This window comes from Balaenoptera physalus, assembly GCF_965194825.1.
Source record: "Balaenoptera physalus genome assembly, chromosome: 1".
NCBI classification, from domain to species: Eukaryota; Metazoa; Chordata; class Mammalia; order Artiodactyla; family Balaenopteridae; genus Balaenoptera; species Balaenoptera physalus.
In genome coordinates, this window is record NC_138882.1 from 92,146,285 (window position 1) to 92,167,857 (window position 21,573).

Consider the following 21,573-nt stretch of genomic DNA (forward strand, 5'->3'; position numbering starts at 1 on the left):
CAGCAGCCCACTCCATCTGTTTCCATCCATAAAGCCCCTCCTTAATATTTCTTAGTGCATTGTTCATTTCCCAAGGGCAATATAGGGCCTTGTACACCAGGAAAAAGGAGTAAATGTAGGGTGTGGTTCCATTCAAATCTGCATTTTATATCTATGCTGTTCCCCCAGTAAGTGATTTTGTACAGTTTGTTGCCTATTAATGTGTGACCTTTGACTAGAGGATTTCCTATGCTCTGCATATGTGCTCAGTATTCCTCTCATGTGGTAGACAATGCCTTTGATTGCAATGACATTTATTCCATGCTTGGAAGATTTATTCCGTCTCACTCTCAGAAGATCCTTCTGTTGCATTTTTGGCTTACACTAGTTTTCAAAGTCTTTGTGGGGGGATTAGGGTAAAGGACATTACCTTTGGCTCTTCCTGAGAATATTTGAATGGTCCTATTTTTTAGAGATTTTACCACCCCACATAGGTTCTCTCCTTTATATTCAAGTGTTTCTATCACTGAATAGGTTATGTTCATTTTTGGTACATATAAGCAAAAAATAAATATCAATTTCAGGAAAATAAATTCTTAAAACTTGTTCACATAAAGAATGTTCTTCCTAAAAGATACAAATACTAATGAGACTGCATGTGTTGAAGCAGAATTGCCAGACGTCCACCAACTGATCAGACAGGAGTTCTTGACTGCAGGGATAATTTAAGAGGAAAGAGGTTACCTGTTGCACTTTCATTTTGAAAGCTGCCTTGTCTAGAATAGACTTTATTTAAAAATGGATTATAATACTTCTGACAGTATGCTACACTAAGTACAGTGAACAACCTTCTCCTTACAAAAAACTTTAAAATTCTGACTAAAGTTGTATTTTAAAATATATTAAAGTCTACTATTGAGCTGATAAGAATGTAAGAGAAATCCTCAGAGGCCAAAAACAACGTATCTGTAAAAGCAGGAAACCGGGAAGGTAAGGAAGCACCAAAGTGACCATGCGCTTCCATTCTGACAATCCCGTGAGGAGCGGAAGGATGAGGGAGAATGCCTAGGGCTTACTCGAGGTGGGTCATTGAATAGTAGGCCCCCATATAAAGCTGAAACTGCAAGGGAGTACAGCTTTGCTGAAATAGTCCAAATGTGTGCATATATAAAGTCCACTCTGGAGAGGGTGACAGCAAAGAAACTTGCTTGTCCTAGCCTTGGCAGAGGGTGAAAACTAAATCTCTCTGAGACTTTAAAACTGCAAGCCCACCCTCAAAGGTTTGTAGTTTTGTAATCCGCAAAATTTCAAATCTAGAAATAGCATACACATGCTTATGAGAGAAAGATACCTCCAATCCAGGCCTTAAATATTTCAGTAATATGTACTCAAAGAAAGTAATAATAATAAAATGCCCAAAGCAACAATGCTCCATGAGTGACAAGAGATGTATTCAGAGACACTTACTACTTCAAATGGTAGAATTATCAGGTAAGAATATAAAATAAGCATGCTTACTATGTTAAATGAAATAAAAGAGTATTGAATAGATCAAGGAATAAATAAGACACTCAAATGAATTACCAGGCACATTTTTTAAAAAATTCACATAGATTTTTTTACGAAAAATATTGCATAGTTTTTTTTATTTTCATAAAAATGAAATATTAAGCAGCAAGTTAGACATGGATGAAGAGAAAATTAGTGTAATACAAGATAAATCTGAATGAATTACAGAAAATTTAGTACAGGCATACCTTGTTTTATTGCACTTTGCTTAATTATGCTTCTCAGATACTATGTATTTTACAAATTGAAGGTTTGTGTCAACCCTGTGTTGAGCAAGTCTATCAGCACCATTTTTCCAACAGCATTTTTTCACTTCCTGTCTCTGTGTCACATTTTGGTAATTCTCACAATATTTCAAACTTTTTTATTATCATTATAATTTTTTGGTGATCTGTGATCAATGATCTTTGATGCTACTATTGCAAAAAATTACAAATCGCTGAAGATTCAGACGATGGTTAGCATTTTTTAGCAATGAAGTATTTTTTTTTAAATTTTTATTGGAGTATAGTTGATTTACAATGTTGTGTTAGTTTCAGGTGTACAGCAAAGTGAACCAGTTATACATATACATATATATCCACTCTTCTTTAGATGCTTTTTCCACATAGGCCATTACAGAGTATTGAGTAGAGTTCCCTATGCTATACAGTAGGTCCTTATTAGTTATCTATTTTATATATAGTAGTGTGTATATGTCAATCCCAGTCTCCCAATTTATCCTTTCCCCCCCTTTCCCCCCAGCAACCAGAAGTTTGTTTCCTACATCTGTGATTCTATTTCTGTTCCTTAAATAAGTTTATCTGTACCATTTTTTAAGATTCCACATATAAGTGATATCATATGATATTTGTTTTTCTCTGACTTACTTCACTCAGTATGACAATCTCTAGGTCCATCCATGTTGCTGCAAATGGCATTATTTCATTCTTTTTATGGCTGAGTAATATTCCATTGTATATGGAATATACACATCTTCTTTGTCCATTCCTCTGTCAATGGACATTTAGGTAACTTCCATGTCCTGGCTATTGTGAATAGTGCTGCAAGGAACACTGGGGTGCATGTATCTCTTCGAATTATAGTTTTCTCTGGATATATGCCCAGGAGTGGGATTGCTGGATCATATGGTAGCTCTATTTTTAATTAAGGTATGTACATTGTTTTTTAGACATAATGCTACTGCACACTTACTAGATTACAGTATAGTGTGAACACAACTTTTATATGCACTGGGAAGTTTTAAAATTCATATGACTTGCTTATTGCAATATTTGCTTTATTGCAGTAGTATGGAACTGGACCCCCAATACCTCTGAGGTATGCCTACAAAGAAAAACAAAGATATGGAAAATATAAGACAAGTAATAAATGTAAGGATAGGGTAAGAAGATCAAACATACATCTTGGAATTTCAAATGAAAACAATAGAAAAAATGGACGAGAGGAAATATGTGAAGACATACTTGCTGAGAAAATTTCCATAATTTATTAAAGATATTAATTGACAGATTCAGGAAGCAGAATGGATCCCAAGCAGGATAAATAAAAAGCAGTCATTACTAGATATATCATAATGACACTGTAGAAAATCAAATATGAGGAGAAGATCTTGATAAAACCAGAGAGGGCATAACAGCTACATACAAAGAAACAAGAAATAATCTTATTGCTGACTTGTCAGTAACCATGGAAATCAGAAAACTGAAGAATAATTACTTCAACATTCTGAAAGGAAGTTATCATCAGCTTAGAATCATATGCCAAATGAAATTATCTTCTAAGAATTTAGTAACATAAATACTTTTTCATACAAATAAAATCTATTTTATCTCCAACAGATTATCATTAAAATAAATTATAAGGGTTGAACTGCACAAAGAAGGGAAAATAGAAGAGGAAAGATCTGAATTAAAAGAAGAAATGGGGCTTCCCTGGTGGCACAGTGGTTGAGAATCTGCCTGCCAATGCAGAGGACACGGGTTCGAGCCCTGGTCTGGGAGGATCCCACATGCCGTGGAGCAACTAGGCCCGTGAGCCACAACTACTGAGCCTGCGTGTCTGGAGCCTGTGCTCCGCAACAAGAGAGGCCGCGATAATGAGAGGCCCGCGCACCGCGATGAAGAGTGGCCCCCACTTGCCGCAACTAGAGAAAGCCCTCGCACAGAAACGAAGACCCAACACAGCCAAAAATAAATAAATAAAAATTTAAAAAAAAAAAAAAAAGAAGAAATGATGGGAAAAGAATAACCCAAATAGTGCATAAATCTAAGTATCTAAGCAAACAAACATTGACAATCTTGTTGGGGAGAGGACAAAATGGAATTAAATACTGCCCAACAGCAGTGTACAAATGACAAAGGGTTGATGAAATTTAAAGTGGTCTAAAGTCCTTGTTTTGTTTGGGAGGAGACATTGATAATTCAAGTATGCATGTTAAAATGTCTAAAGTGACCTTTAAAAGAATAAAAATGGAGTGTATAACTTGCATACTAGTAGAGGGTAAAAATGAAGCAATCAAGAAGAGCCTCAGCAAATAAACATAATAAAAATAAAATGCCAAGAAAGGAGGAAAAATCTACAGATAGCTAGAAAAGCAGAACAAAGAGAAGTACAAAATAATATGGTAGAAATAAACCTAAATACATTGTTGATAATAATCAGTGTATATGCTCTAAAATTAGACAAAGACTTCTGGACTGAATTTCTTAAATGATTATTTGCTATTAAACAAAAAGAATACAAAAAGCTTGAAAAGGATGAAAATAGGTGAAACAGGCAATAACTATCCAAATGAAAGTTTGATTAGCCTTACTAACATAAAAAGTAATAGACTTTAAGGCAAAAATCATTCTGCAAAAGCAACAGAATCACTACATAATGATAGAAAGTTTTATATCACTACTAACTAGTGATATGACAATATCACTAATATGAAAATAATAATAAGGCATAATAATTCTAAACTTGTATGAGTCAAATGATATAACATATATAAAACAAAATATGATCAAACTTCAAGGATGAATTTAAGGAGAGAGATTTTACCTTTTAAGGAGAGATTTTACCTTTAAGGAGATAGATTTTAACACCTTTCTAAATAATTGATAGATTAACCAGGCAAAAATATCAGCAGGAATTTTGAAAAAAATGAAAATACAAGCTCAATCTTACCTTTACACAGGACATTGCTTCCACCAATTGAGGAATACTCAATTTTAAGTACACATAAAACATTGACCAAAATAAAACACAGATTTGGCCATTAAGTGTATGTCAATAATTTCAAAGAATAAATATCATTTAGAACAAATTAATCTTTATACAATTAAGTTAAAAATAAATATTAAAAAGTTCATACATTTGGAAACATAAAATCACATTTCTAATAACTTACAGGTCAAAAAGAAATTACACTGACAATTAGAAAATATAACAGTAGTAAAATACTAATCAAAACTTGTGATATAAAGCTAAAATAGCACTTGGATGGAAATATGAGGGCTTAAATTATTAGTAAATAGAAAAGGTTAAATTAATGTACTACACACTCAACTTTATAAATTTGATAACATCAAATACAACATAGAAAATAGAGGAAATAACAAAGAGCAAAAAATAATAAAAAAGAAAATACAATAGAAAATAAAAAATCTCAGAGTTGTTCTTAGAAAAGACTAATAAAATTGGCAAACCTCTGGAAAGATTACTCAAGACGAAAGAGAGCAAGCATACATATACAACCTTCAGAATGAAGGAAGAGATATAATTACATTCTTTCAGTGATAAAAATAATGGAGAATATTATAACAACTTTATATCATTAATTTTATTTATATTCAGTTTTTTTTATGTTAGAGGGGAAAATGTGATTTTTTTCATTTTTTAAACATTTTTTAATGCAGACAACATAATCTTAACTGATAGATAACACTAGAATGTAAGTTCCTTTAAAGCAAAGGTCTTTTACATTTTGTTTAAAGCCTAAGATATAGGCAGGCCCATAATAGAGGCTAAAGAATATTTGTTAAATCTGAACCCCTAAATCTAACTCTTTTCTTTGTATATTGTTTGAATAACTCTCCTGTCTACCTCTTCTTCTCTTTTCTTCTTTTCCTACATAATTCCCCAAATTATTTACTGTATTGTCTCTTTGTTTACTCTTCCACCAATCTTTGTTCCTAAAATTGACCACTGTAGTTATCTTGTCCCTTCTTATTTAGATAATAGTCTTCCCCAATGAGAAATGAGCAAAATATAAATCCAAAGGACATGAAAATTCTTCTTTGTTATTTTCTTTCAGATTTGTTTTAGAGACCAGGCTGATGGGCCACTGTATCATTCTTTTTTTTAATTTTAATTTTATTGGAGTATAGTTGATTTTGATTTTGTTAGTTTCAGGTGTACAGCAAAGTGCTTCAGTTATACATATACGTATATTCATTCTTTTTTTAGATTCTTTTCTCATGTATAAGTTATCACAGAATAATGAATAGAGTTCCCTGTGCTATACAGTAGGCCCTTGTTTGTTATCTATCTTATATATAGTAGTGTGTGTATGTTCATCCCAAACTCCTAATTTTTCTCTCCCCTCCACGTTTCCGCTTTGGTAACCATAAGTTTGTTTTTGATATATGTAAATCTGTTTCTGTTTTGTAAATAAGTTCATTTGTATCTTTTTAAATTAGATTCCACATATGAGTGATATCATATATTTGTCTTTGTCTGATTTATGTCACTTACTGTAATAATCTCTAGGTCCATCCAAGTTGCTGCAAATGTCATTATTTCATTCTTTTTTATGGCTGAGTGATAGTCCATTGTATATATGTACCACGTCTTCTTTATCCATTCCTCTGACGATGGACATTTAGGTTGCTTCTATGTCTTGGTTATCGTAAATAGTGCTGCAATGAACACTGGGGTGCATGTATACTTTCGGATTATGGCTTTCTCTGGATATATACCCAGGAGTGGGATTGCTGGATCACATGGTAGCTCTATATTCATTTTTTTTTTAAACATCTTTATTGGAGTATAATTGCTTTACAATGGTGTGTTAGTTTCTGCTCTATAACAAAGTGAATCAGTCATACATATACATATGTTCCCACATCTCCTCCCTCCTGCATCTCCCTCCCTCCCACCCTCCCCATATATTCATTTTTTTGAAGGAACCTCCATACTGTTCTCCATAGTGGTTGTACCAGTTTGCATTCCCACCAACAATGTAGGAGGGTTCCCTTTTCTCCACACCCTCTCCAGCATTTATTGTTTGTAGACTTTTGATGATGGCTATTCTGACCAGTGTGAGGTGACACCTCATTGTAGTTTTGACTTGCATTTCTCTCATAATCAGTGATGTTGAGCATCTTTTCATGTGCTTTTTGGCCATCTGTATGTTTTCTTTAGAGAAATGTCTATTTAGATTTTCTGCCCATTTTTTGATTGGGTTGTTTTTTTTTTGACACAGAGCTGCATGAGTTGTTCATATATTTTGGAGATTAATCCCTTGTTGGTTGCTTCATTTGCAAATATTTTCTCCCATTCTGTGGGTGGTCTTTTCATTTTGTTTATGGTTTCCTATGCTGTGCAGAAGATTTTAAGTTTAAGTAGATCCCATTTGTTTATTTTTGTTTTTGTTTTCATTACTCTAGGAGGTGGATCAAAAAAGATCTTACTGCGATTTATGTCAAAGAGTGTTCTGCCTATGTTTTCCTCTAAGAGTTTTATGGTGTCTGGCCTTACATTTAGGTCTTTGATCCATTTTGAGTTAATTTTTGTGTATGGTGTCAGGGAGTGTTCTAATTTCATACTTTTACATGTACCTGTCCAGTTTTCCCAGCACCACTTATTGAAGAGACTGTCTTTTCTCTATTGTATATTCTTGCCTCCTTTGTCATAGATTAATTGTCTGTAGGTGTGTGAGTTTATTTCTGGGCTTTCTATCCTGTTCCATTGATCTATATTTCTGTTTTGCACCAGCACCATACTATTTTGATTACTGTAGTTTTATAGTATAGTCTGAAGTCAGGGAACCTGATTCCTCCAGCTCCTGTTTTTTTTTTTTCCTCAGGATTCCTTTGGCTATTCAGGGTCTTTTGTGTTTCCATATAAATTGTGAAATTTTTTGTTCTAGTTCTGTGAAAACTGCCATTGGTAATTTGATAGGGATTGCATTGAATCTGTAGACTGCCTTGGGTATTATAGTCACTTTGACAATATTGATCCTTCCAATCCAAGAACATGGTATATCTTTCCATCTGATTTTGCCATCTTTGATTTCTTTCATCAATGTTTTACAGTTTTCAGAGTAGAGGTCTTTTGTTTCCTTAGGTAAGTTTATTCCTAGGTATTTTATTCTTTTTTATGCAATGGTAAATGGAATTGTTTCATTAATTTCTCTTTCTTTTTTTTCATTTTTAAAAAGTTTTTATTGGGGTTTAATTCATTTATAATGTTGTGTTAGTTTCAGGTGTACAGCAAAGTGAATCTGTTATACAAATACATATATCCACTCCTTTTAGATTCTTTTCCCATACAGGCCTTACAGAGTATTGAGTAGAGGTCCCTGTGCTATACAGTAGGTCCTTATTAGTTATCTATTTTATATATAATAGTGTGTATGTATCAATCCCAATCTTCCAATTTATCCTTTCCCCCGTCTTTACTCCCTGGTAAACATAAGTTTATTTTCTACATCTGTAACTCTATTTCAGTTTTGTAGATAAGTTCATTTGTAGCCTTTTTTTAGATTCCACATATAAGTGATATCACATGATATTTGTCTTTTTCTGACTTACTTCACTTGGTATGACAATCTCTAGGTCCATCCATGTTGCTGCAAATGGCATTACTTCATTCTTTTTTATGGCTGAGTGATAGTCCATTGTATATATATACCACATTTTCTTTATCCATTCCTCTGATGATGGACATTTAGGTTGCTTCCATGTCCTGGCTATTGTGAATAGTGCTGCAGTGAACATTGGGGTGCATGTATCTTTTTGAATTATGGTTTTCTTCAGGTATATGCCCAGGAGTGGGATTGCTGGATCATATGGTAGCTCTATTTTCATTTTTTGAAGGAACTTGCATACAGTTCTCCATAGTGGTTGTACCAGTTTGCATTCCCACCAACAATGTAGGAGGGTTCCCTTTTCTCCACACCCTCTCCAGCATTTATTTTTTGTAGATTTTTTTGATGATGGCCATTCTGACTGATATGAGGTGATATCTATTGTAGTTTTGATTTGCATTTCTCTAATAATTAGTGATGTTGAGTATCTTTTCATGTGCTTTTTGGCCATCTGTATATTTTCTTTGGAAAACTGTCTATTTAGATTTTCTGCCCATTTTTTGATTGGGTTGTTTGTTTTTTTGACATAGAGCTGCATGAGCTGTTTGTATATTTTGGAGATTAATCCCTTGTCAGTTGATTCATTTGCAAATATTTTCTCCCATTCTGAGGGTTTCCTTTTCATTTGTTTATGGTTTCCTTTGCTGTGCAAAAGCTTTGAAGTTTAATTAGGTCCCATTTGTCTATTTTTGTTTTTATTTTTGTTACTCTAAGAGGTAGATCCAAAAAGATCTTGCTGCAATTTATGTCAGAGAGTGTCCTCACTATATTTTCCTCTAAAAGTTTTCTAGTATCCGACCTTACATTTAGGTCTTTAATCCATTTTTTTTTGAAGTTATGTCTTTTTTTTTTTTTTCTTTTTGGTTGTGTTGGGTCTTCGTTGCTGCACACAGGCTTTCTCTAATTGTGGTGAGCAGGGGCTACTCTTTGTTGTGGTTCACAGGCTTCTCATTGTGGTGGCTTCTCTTGTTGTGAAGCCTGGGCTCTAGGCACATGGGCTTCAGTAGTTGTGGCTTGCGAGCTCTAGAGTGCAGGCTCAGTAGTTGTGGTGCACAGGCTTAGTTGCTCCGCAGCATATGGAATCTTCCCGGACCAGGGATCGAACCTGTGTCCCCTGCATTGGCAGGTAGATTCTTATCCACTATGCCACCAGGGAAGCCCTTTAATCCATTTTGAGTTTATTTTTGTGTATGGTGTTAGAGAATGTTCTAATTTCATTCTTTTACATGTAGCTGTCCAGTTTTCCCAGCACCACTTATTGAAGAGGCTGTCTTTTCTCCATTGTAATTCTTGCCTCCTTTGCCATAGATTAGGTGACCATAAGTGTGTGGGTTTATCTCTGGACTTACTGTTCTATTCCATTGATCTATATTTCTGTTTTTGTGCCAGTACCATACTATTTTGATTGCTGTAGCTTTGTAGTATAGTCTGAAGTCAGGGAGCCTGATTCCTCCAGCTCCATTTTTCTTTCTCAAGGTTGCTTTGGCTATTCTTGGTCTTTTGTGTTTCCATACAAATTGTAAAATTTTTGTTCTAATTCTGTGAAAAATGCTATTGGTAATTTGATAGAGATTGCATTGAATCTGTAGATTGCTTTGGGTAGTATATTCATTTTCACAATATTGATTCTTCCAATCCAAGAACATGGTATATCTTTCCAACTGTTTGTGTCATGTTTGATTTTTTTCATCAGTAATTTAGTTTTCTGAGTACAGGTCTTTTGCCTCCTTAGGCAGGTTTATTCCTAGGTATTTTATTCTTTCTGATGCAATGGGAAATGGGGTTGTTTCTTTAATCTCTCTTTCTGATCTTTCATTGTCAGTGTATAGGAATGCAAGAGATTTCTATGTATTAATTTTGTATCCTGCAACTTTACCAGATTCACTGATGAGCTCTTGTAGTTTTCTGGTAGCATCTTCAGGATTTTCTATGTATATTATCATGTCATCTGCAAACAGTGACAGTTTTACTTCTTTTCCAATTTGTATTCCTTTTATTTCTTTTTCTTCTCTGATTGCTGTGGCTAGGACTTCCAAAACTATGTTGAATAAAAGTGGTGACAATGGACATCCTTATATCATTAATTTTAAAACAAAAGAAATGAAAACATTTTTAGAGAAGTGTAACTGGCTAAAACTATCTCAAGAATAACTAGAAAACCTAAATAATGTTAAAACCATTAAGGAAATCAAATCAGTAGTTGAATAATTTTTAACAACAAAAAAATTTAAATCACTGGGCCCATATAGTTTTGTAGGTGATCTCTTCTAAATAATCTAGGAATTGTTCATTCCAGTCTTATATAAACTCCATCAGCAAACGGAAAAAAGAATATATGGCACGGTCCATTTTACAGGCTAGTATACATTTGTTATCCAAATGAAACTAGGACAGTATGAGAAAGAAAATTACAAGTGAGTTTCCTTCATGGACGGAGATAATCTTAGTTTCCCTCAAGTGGTGAGAAGGATTGGGTTGAATTTAACATAAAAGAAAATATTTACTAAGTATAAGAATCTATAAAAATGTCATTAAACTTTTTTCAGTAAGCAGCAAAGAAAGGCACTAAAATCAGTGACCCTATAGTGTCTTGCATGAATAGAGATCATCTATCTGCCCAGTAGAATAGCTTGTGCCCTGCAATTTCTCACAGAAATACATGACCATTTGGGGCCTCCTCTGTGCAGCATCCCATACAAGTTCATACATATCAGTAGCAATCATAAGATACCACTATAGACAAAACACCTTAGCAATAAACTTATCTTCTTCAAGGAATTCTGTAGTCAAAAATGAGATGTGAAAGAGCTTTGGAATGGAAGTAGTAATATGCTTATCATATTATAGTCTCTTTTCTGCTGGAGTGTGTTTTATGAGAGATGAAAAATTGCAGAGGACAAGGAGTTGGAAGAGAAATGAGGGTAGAGAGGGAAATAGGTGACTAGAAAGTAGTACAGTCTTGGAAGTGGGGGAATGAAGTATGGTGGGAAAAACAGAGAGATGTGAAAATAGACTATTATGAGTGATGTCAATCCTTGGTAGTACCAAAGAACTAAAGTAAAAATTTAAGCTGTCACCTGAATTCTAAGCCACATGAGAGTAGGGATAGTATCCACCATACTTTCTATTCCTCAGTCCTGAGCATAAGGCCTGGCATCTAACAGGCCTCAACAAAATCTGTTGAATGAATGAATAGCTAATAAAATATTAGCAGGCTAGAAGGAACTGTGTGGTATTAGATTAGAGTGGTAAGCATCAGTATGAACTCATGTTTACCTTAATAGAGACACATATGTATAGATAGAAATAATTGTGTGTATGTGTATATACATGTGCTATTTCTTAATTCTTTCTACTGAGAGAGCCTAGAAACAAAACACACTCCAGTAGCAAAGAGCATGCCCAGTGCCCAGATCTGGGTTTTTAATGCATTTCTCCAATATAAGGAACTAGGGCTCTTTGGAGAAATGGCTGATTCTAGGGCTGGGGCAGGAATATGCAACATGAGCCTGGAGCATCTTGTAATGCCAGGAAGTAAGGAAGTGCTCAAAGGAAAAAGAAAAACAATGAGGGGGTATATCAAGGAGACCCAGGAGCCAAATGAAAGTACTCCCAACAGCCAAAGCTGGAACAACTGAGTTAAGTGCCAAAATAAATAATGTAGTATTGGATTGTAACCCAAAGGATAAAATAAATATTTATGATCCTTACTGATGTAAATAAATGATTGATTGATTGAATAAAATAAATGAGAGTAGAAATTTTCTGATACAGAAGAATTTCAAATATTTATGTAGATACTGCCCCCCTCAAGGAGGTAGAACATAACTCCCCAGATTTTAAATGTGGGCTGGGACTGCACATAGTGACTTCCTTGCAAAGAATATAGTGTGAAAGTTGGGGGAGGGGACACTTTATAGTGGAGAAACCTAAGCCAAGTGATCTAGATTAACATCCTCAATGATAAGGCATGTTGAGAGCAGGTACTCTTGATGTGATGTGATTCTCATGAATGGTACCTTATGTCTTCAGTCTTTCTCCCAAATCCCATGACTCCTGCCTAAGTATCAATATAAGAAAAACATCAGACAAACCAAAATCCAGGGACATTCTGCAAAATATTTTACAACCCCAAATTGTCAAATCATCAAAAACAAGGAAAGTTTGAGAAATTGTCACAGTTTAGAGGAGCCTAAGGAAACACGATATCTCAATGGACTGCAGCCTCCTGGATGGGATCCTGCAACAGAAAAAGGACATTAGGTTAAAAGTCATTAGTTAATAATAGCATATCAATATTGATTTATTAGTTGTGACAAATTTAACATGCTAATTTAAGATGTAGGGAAAACTGGGTGTGAGGTATATGGGTACACTGTGTACTAGCTTTGCAACTTTTCTGTGAATCTAAAACTACTGTAAAATAAAAAGTTTATTTGAAAAATATTAGCTAGCATATATTGAGGGCACAGTATATGGCATGAACTGTACTAAGCAGTTATATCTACTAACTATTTTAATCTTCACAACAACCCTGTAGTGCAAACATGATTATCCTCATTTCAAAAAGAAACTGAAGCAAAGAAGGGTTAAGTGATTTGGTCAAGGTTGTGACACAGCCAGCAGAGAGTGAACCAGGAAAAAGAATTTTGTCCTGTCAGTACAAGATGATCTCTGGAAGTGCCTCTTGGCACACGATTTGATTCTCTGATTTTTAATAAGCCTCTGTTGTATTGAGGAAGGAGAGTATAGCAAGTCAGAAAGCTAATATGGAGGAGTTTGGGAAACTATGATAATAAATAGATTAATAAGATTTCAGACTTCTACCAGAGTGAAGTGGGAGGGAGAAGAGATTATGGGCATTCATGTGAGTAACTTAAGCTTTATATAGGGACTTCCCTGGTGGCACAGTGGTTAAGAATCCGCCTGCCAGTGCAGAGAACACGGGTTCAAGCCCTGGTCCAGGAAGATCCCACATGCCGTGGAGCAGCTAAGCCCGTGTGTCACAACTACTGGGCTTGCACTCTAGAGCCCACGAGCCACAACTACTGAGCCCTCGTGCCTCAACAAAGAGTAGCCCCCACTCACCGCAACTAGAGAAAGCCCACGCAGCAACGAAGACCCAACGCAGCCAAAAATAAATAAATTTTTTTTAAAAAAAGCTTTATATAAACAATTTCAATAAAATGAGGAATTTACTTAGCAGGATAAATTGGCAATGGTTATTACCCAAAAGTATAGTAGAGAAAAATGGCCACACTCTAAAGGATTAAGACAGCTGGCTCAGAGGGCGTGCATACTGTTAGGCAAAAATAATCATAAAAGTTTAAAAATGTGGATGATTGACAAATTGTATAACTTGATTGTGAACAAAAATAGAAGCTTAGAGATTAATAGCCAGCCTAAGGGGGGGGGGGGCGGGGAAACTATGGGAGCATAAAGAAGGCACTGCTATGCACAAAAGAAAAAGTGTAACAATCAAAGCATAACAAAGAATGAGGTTTTGTTTAATATAGCAAAGAGTTGAAATATAAGAGTCAATGAAACCATTATTTTGGTAGGTGAAGTTAGAAATGGTTGGCTCCCGTAAAGGAAATAGTGGAAGAACTGAATAGATTCATTCAGAAATGGAGTGAGGCAGAGAAAGCAACCCCTAATATGACCTTTAAAAGCAATATTTGTTCTGCTGATTGACTTGTGCATCGGCTGAAATTATTTTATTTTTGAATGAGTATTTTCTTATAGTCTTCCTTTTCTTCCTAATATGTGACTTCAAATGTTTTCTTTTTCCTCATATTCTTTCCTTATATCCACTTACATCAGCCATAAGATGGAGCTTTCATTGGAAGTTTTCTGAGAATATGTATTTGGAAGGGGACAGAAATTGAGTGTAGGACCTTTTCCTAACATCAGGGAATCCTTCTTCCTTTTTTAGACTGACATTTTCACAAAACATAGTTAAAATAGATTTCAGTAAGATGGTGATTTTTCTATTAAATTCTTACTAGAAAGAATCTTTAGGTTTCAATGAAATCCCTTCTTAAATTTCTTAAAAACATAAAAGATGCCAGTGTTGTAAATATTTCTTTATATTTCACATAGAAGCCAATACTAATCGATATCAAAAAAGGTCAAAAAAAATGCACACAATAAAAACTGCGTATTGACATGATTTTTAAAGAACTCTCTGCATATAAAACCATAGGAAATGTAACTTTTAAAAAATGCACTCTTAAAGATTAATGTATTAGGGTTCTTCAGAGAAACAACCAATAGGAGATCTATATCTATATCTATATCTATAGATAAAGAGATAGATAGATATTAAAAAATGAGAGTTTGGCTCATGAGATTTTAGAGGCTGAGTAGTCCCATGATCTGCTCTCTGAAATCTGGAAGCCCAGGAAAGCCAGTGGTGTGCAGTTTCATTCCAAAACCAAAGGACTGAGAACCAGGAGCACTGATGTTTGAGGGCAGAAGATGGATGTCCCAGCTCAGGCAGAGAGCAAATTTGTCTTTCATCTGCTTTTTGTTCTATTCAGGCCCTCAGTCAACTGGGTGATGCTCACAGAATTGGTGAGGGCAATCTTCTTTACTCAAGTCTACCGATTCAAATGCTAATCTCTTCCAGAAATAGTCTGACAGACACAGCCAGAAATAGTATTTTACCAGCTATCTGGGCATCCCTTAGCCCAGTCAAGTTGACATATGAACAACCACCACAATTAGTTTGATCCAAGAACAGTAAGAAAAATTACCTGCATAGGAATTACATTCAAATGAACACTGCTGCTATTTTCTTTTTTTATATTGAAGTAAAATTGACATACAGTTTCAGGTGTACTACATAGTGATTTAACATTTGCATACGTTATAAAATGATCACCATGATAAGTCTAGTAACCATCTGTCCCCAGACAAAATTATTGCAATGTTATTGACCATATTCCTTATGCTGTATATTACATCCCTGTGGCTTATTTTATAACTGGAGGTTTCTACCTCTTAATCACTCCTTCACCTGTTTCACTCCCCTCTCCTTCCTCCTCTCTGGGAACCACCTGTTTGTTCTCTGTATCCATGAGTGTGTTTTTGTTTTGTTTTGTTTTTTTAGACTCCATACATAAGTGATATCATAAGGTATTTGTCTTTCTCTGACTTATTTCACTTAGCATAATACCCTCTAGATCCATCCATGTTGTTGCAAATAGCAAGATCTTACTTTTTATGTCTGAGTAATATTCCATTGTATCTACCACATCTCCTTTATCCATTCATCTATCAGTGGACTTTTCCAAAGACTTCGAAGTAAAGCAGCCAACCACCACTGACCTCTTTGTTCCTACATCCAGCAGGCATTTTTCAGACTCTCTTACCTGGCTTCTCAGTAGCAGTCAGGACTACTGGGCACTCCCTCATTCTGGAAATACCTGCAGCCTTTGGCTCCAGTGACTCGAGCCCCACTGGGATTCCTTCCTTCCTCTCTGGCCACACCTCAACTCCCAGGCCCATCCTCTTCCTCACAGCCACTGACCATTGGACGCCTAAAGCTCAGCCTTAGGCCTTGCTCCCCTGCTCACTGGGTGGCCTCTCCAGGCAAACTCATCCACTCAGGCTCGATTGCTACATATAAGTAAATGGCTCACCCATGTCTACCCCTGCTCTGAGTATCAGGCCCACATAACCAGTTACCTACTTTACATGTTTGGATGTCTCAGGTGTATACAAACTGAACTTCTCTAAAAACCAAAGTCCTAATTTCCTCAGCAGCCCACTCCCAGACCCTTCTTCTTCTGGTATTCCCTATCCCTATAAATAAAAACACCAATCAACCAGTGAAATAAAATGATATTTAATCAGAGAAATTCATATTCTTTCATAGAGATGGATATGTTATAAAATACCACATTTGGAGGGCAGAAGAAACCTAAGCAAGCACACTAGAAGTCATAGAATAAACAAATGATCTATGAGTTTGAAATATAAGAGGAAATGAAGCAGCTTTGTCCCACTGAACAGGACCCCTTTTCTCAGTAAGTGGAGCAGTATGGTGCCTACAGATAGTCTTAATTTGGGTGCATTTGACAGCAGAATGTTACACAAAAGTTGGAAGCCAGCAAAAGCAAGATTTTAATTCATGGAAACAAGGAGTGGCATGTATAAGATAGAAAAAAGCAACTCTGCATAGTTGCATTTAAGATGTACAAGATCATAGTCAGAGACAAACTTCCTTGGAAATCATTCAGACATCTCCCTAGTGGTACCCTGCATTTTTTAGGAAGGCTGAGAGAGAGTGTCAAGCTGGAAAAGAGAAAGATAGAAGTTGAGGAAGGAGGGGCAGCAGATACCACTGTTTGTCTAAACCACCATATATAATTCTCCCAGCTCCTTATAACCCCATGACAAATCATCTTTTCTCCCTAAAAGATTGCTCCATGGTCTGGCATAATATACTTTGGTATAGGTTCCCCTCAACCATAGATTTTGAACTTTGTCCACAGTTTTAAAAAGTTATTATTTAATATAGTGCAAATATATAAGTAACAGACATCTGATAAAACATTAAGAAATCAAACATTTAGCTAAGCATTTAGAGAAATGACTTACCATGAGTTATGGATTTTGAAATAGTCCCCAAAGGATTTTTAGCAAATCCCTTCACTGAAGACATTTAAAATTAGATTCAAAGAAAAACTTGAATGAGAGAATACTAGAGTAAAAACTCCCACACTAACAAATATGAAACAGATGAATTGTAGCTTTTCCTATTTTTTCATATATACAACTGTTATTTATCTGATTCATTAAAACGTAGATTGATATTCTAAATGCTTGGCCACAAATTACATAAAATAACATAAAAATTAAATCAGCAGCACTTAATTATGGTTCCAGAGATGTATAGTTATATGACAAGACATTCAAGGCCAAAACGGTAAACTTTGAATATTGCTTTTATCATTGACAGAAACAGGGTTCCTAGGAAGTTCCTCTTTATAAAGTGATCTACTCCCAGGCTCCCCACAATTCACTGGGGATTATGAACTGCAAGCACTGCAACTGATTTTAATTGCCACAATGATGCATAAGGAGAGACGTGATATCTGGAGTAACTGGCTTCTAAACAATGAGGAGCTTTAAAGATTAAAGTCAGCACTTTAAATTGCACTCAGGACGGAATAGGAAGCTAATGCTGACCATTGAAAGCAGGTGTAATATTCTCCATATGTTTTGGACCTTGTAGCTGAAAGAGATCAAGCCCTCTGCATCACACACAATAAAAACTCCAGGACAATGCATTATAACATTCTATTTGGAACGTTAGAAACACAGTAATCATGATGGTAAATAGCACAACCAGATAGTGAAAGGTGTTCTTAGATGTAGGATGCCAATCTGAGAAACCAGAGGACATCTGTGAAGCCTTCTGAGCTGAGGGCAAGCAGGTTGCTGCAGCTAAATGTCCTTTGAATGCCTTCAATCTTGGCCTAGAAGCAAATTGGTCCATAGCTCCTGATGTTACCTGGTAACAGTGGAAACACTGGACACATCAATAGCTGCCTAGAACCTTTCATGTATGAGAGTCATGCCTCAGACTTTACACCTGAATAAGAGTTCACTGAACTTACTATAAGAGCAAAGTGTAAAACTTGAAAAAAATAATTCCGTAATCACTGTTTCCTAAAGAAACAGTGCATCCCTAAAAGTAGACGATCCTTGGTGAGCCAAATAATGTTAAATGCAAAATCTTACTGGAAAAACTGAAACAAACCAGGAGTGACTCTGCCAATGTGAAAGAAAATTCTCCAAATAGCTTTGTTTCAGCCACAGACATATGGGAAAATTTATGTAGTAAAGTATATGCTTATAAAGTTTCAACTTATATTTAGTGGGGGAAACAATTTATTATACCAAAAGAGCATAAATGTATGACAGATGGTAATGATTTTTTTTCTATTCTTGCCAGGGTCCCCTTTTAGCTGAATGGCTTTTGCTTCTTAAAACTATGAACATTGTCATTCACACCTATTTTCTGAAATTAAACAGACCAATTCTAAGATGAAACTCCTTATAAATTTGGTTACTGATAATGTCTTCCCCTTTTGTATCATAAATTATCTAGAGTACCACTTTCCCTGGAATATGAAACAGGTCAAAACTGGCAAAAAGCATTCTGTAATAAAACCTTTATTTTCAATTCTCTAAATCAATTTTGGAAAACCTATATTTAAATTTATCCTGGTGGGACTTTACAAAGGGATCCATAAAAGATTATACTGGAAGTGCATTCTTCCATCCTGAAATCTTCATTTTTTGAATTTTAAAATGTTTAATTCTTTAAAATCATTTGCTAAATTACAATTTAGACTCAGATAATCCTGGATTCTAAATCTGGTGCCATCAGTGATACACTATGGGACTTGGAACAAAGTTGTTTTAAGAATTAAATAATATAACTGTGTACAGCATATAACCAGTGCTCAAAAAACAAGAGTTGTTATTACCATTATTATTATTACTATCATTATTACTTTGGGAACTCTGTCTGATCAGGATATTTTAGATATTGGTGCTGCAGGTGGGGAAAGGGGAAAAAGACTCTAGTTAGCAGTGGAGGACAGTGTAAAAGAACTGGGGCTACTCAGGCAGAGAAAAAGGTTTATAAAGACAGTAATCCCAACTATAATTATATAAAGGGTCCTGTGGAAGAGTGATTGGACTTGTTTAGTAAGGCCCTGGGAGGCAGAACCGAGACCAAAGCAGAGGATGGAGGTCGGGAGACAAATTTGGCTCACATAGTGAAGCATCTTGGGCAGATTACAGTGGAAGAGAAAACTGGCATGGGCTGTCTTCTGAGGAGAGTCAGTTCTTCATTCTAGGTTACCCAGGGTGAAAGAAATCTTGGTGAAGAATTCCTGGACGGGATTCCAGGGATTTTGAATTTCTTTTTTTTTTTTTTATTAATTAATTTATTTACTTATTTATTTATTTATGGCTGTGTTGGGTCTTCGTTTCTGTGCGAGGGCTTTCTCTAGTTGTGGCAAGTGGGGGCCACTCTTCATCGCGGTGCGCGGGCCTCTCACTATCGCAGCCTCTCTTGTTGCAGAGCACAGGCTCCAGACGCACAGGCTCAGCAATTGTGGCTCACGGGCCTAGTCGCTCTGCGGCATGTGGGATCTTCCCAGACCAGGGCTCGAACCCGTGTACCCTGCATTGGCAGGCAGATTCTCAACCACTGCACCACCAGGAAAGCCCCTGCGCCACCAGGGAAGCCCTTGAATTTCAAGACAATGCCTCGGGCCAGAGAAAGCTCTAAGACGAAGCAGAGTGTATAAGTGAGTAAAAGAAAGCTTGACCAGCTCGAGGCCAGCCTCGTCCTTTCCCTCTCCACTTGCACATTTCTTCTGCTGGGAAATCCTAAGATTTCACCAAGGGGACTGGAGTCCCGCCCACAAGTTGCAGCGCGCTCCAGGAAACTCGGTTGCCATGGCGACAGAAGCGGTTGACCTGAGGATGCAGAACAGGTTTGGCAGAGGGGAGACAATTCCTTCAGGAACTGGGCGTGGCTTCGGTTACTATGGCAGCGGGGACGCTTAGTCCAGGCCTAAGGCCTGTTTAGAGGCCAATGCTCCTCCCGTTCTCGGCATGGCACCCAAAAAAGAGAAAGGCGGGACGGCGACCACAGGTTCTAAGATATGGGAACCCTCGCTCATCGCCGCACCCTTCAACCAGGTATGCCCAGAACCCCGTAAATCCTCTCTGCGCCCCCGCAATGCTAAAGCCCGAGCAGACCCTGCAGGCAACTCTGCCAGGCTAGCCTTCCCTTCCAGACGCCACCGCTGTCCCCTCCGAAAATTGTACTTGGTACTGCTCTCCCAGGCCTGATGGTTTCACACAAAACGACCCAGGGTCCCATCCGCAGGGAGTGCTTGACCAAATGAGCGTTAAGGGAAGAAGGAAGGGGAAGCGGATTTCAAAAGGTGGTGAAAGGTGCGTGGTGGTGAAGAGACGAGGTGTCCTTCTGACACCTCAGCATCCTTTTCAGTGAAGTCATCCAGATGGCACTCCACAATTGTACTGGAGTTGTCTTTATGAACTGCTCGCTTCCTCCTGACTTCTCCTGAAGAAAGAAATCCTGTTGGATCATCTGTAGCCTGGTGCATAGTACAGCTTTAATAAATGCTGTATGAAAACAGACATGCTGTACCTAAGGTATCAACATATTTAATACAAGTGAGCCTTCTACAGATAGGAAAGGATGACTTTCTTATGTAATGCCCTGATACCACAATATCAAAAGTTTTGATGTATTTTGAAAGTACTGTAGGAGATCAGAGTAATGAGGGGTTGGCTGCTAGACTCATCTGTAGGATGACACAAAGGCAATCTATAACCCACCTGCCACATGACTTCAAATTGCCGTCCCAGAACTGGCTAGCTCCCCACCTCACTCACACCCACCCACCTCCAGTGAGCTGGTCAGCCCAATAGTTCCTGTCGTCCGCTGCCAGAAATTCACTTCAACACTAAGTTGTTTCTAAGATGACATTTGGAAGGAGGAAGCTAGATTCTAGGAATTCCAGCCTGCCATTGCAAAACACTTTAAAAACTAGAATTTTTTTTTTTTTCATCTTCTATGTGTGTGTATGTTTCACTAGAGAGTTAGTACTTAAAGGAAAAATACATCTAAAGTCTTATGATGCCCTCATGAGAAACATCTACCTATTTGTCCTATTTTCCACTATAATTGTTTTTTCCCTATGAACAGTAATTCTGTCTGATATGAAATTCTACCAGAGGAAGAATTTCATGAAAATAGTTAAGATACTGCCGACGCTGACATGATGTCATGGAATTTGGGGTTATTTCTATAACCTTAGGAATGAAGGATGTCAACTCAGTAATTCTCAGTTACGTTCTCAAATTCTTAGATGTTTTTTGAAATACTCTATAAAAGCACCCTCTCTTTTGCTTTTATAAGTTAGCACTAGCCAAAATAATTTTTTCTTCATTTTCTTTGAAATTGTGTAGGCCAAGTTTGGGCTTGGAGTGAACATTTCTGCTTGAATTATAAACTGCTGAACAACAGAGTTTGATGGAGCTGCTGACATTGCATTAGCTTTAGTGCTGCAAATATGAAGCTATAATTTTCCTAGTTGAGTGGA

At 36.5% G+C, this 21,573-nt stretch overlaps 1 protein-coding gene across 1 annotated transcript in view; it reads left to right on the forward strand.

The window, feature by feature from the left end:
• The window catches only part of SPAG17 (sperm associated antigen 17), a 352,647-nt gene that overhangs the window by 99,261 nt on the left and 231,813 nt on the right, over positions 1 to 21,573 (forward strand). The window contains exon 2 of the mRNA XM_082460586.1: positions 7,385 to 20,140. Coding sequence (XP_082316712.1) covers positions 20,054 to 20,140 — 87 coding nt within the window. The 5' untranslated portion in view covers positions 7,385 to 20,053. The remainder of the gene's footprint in view (positions 1 to 7,384; positions 20,141 to 21,573) is intronic.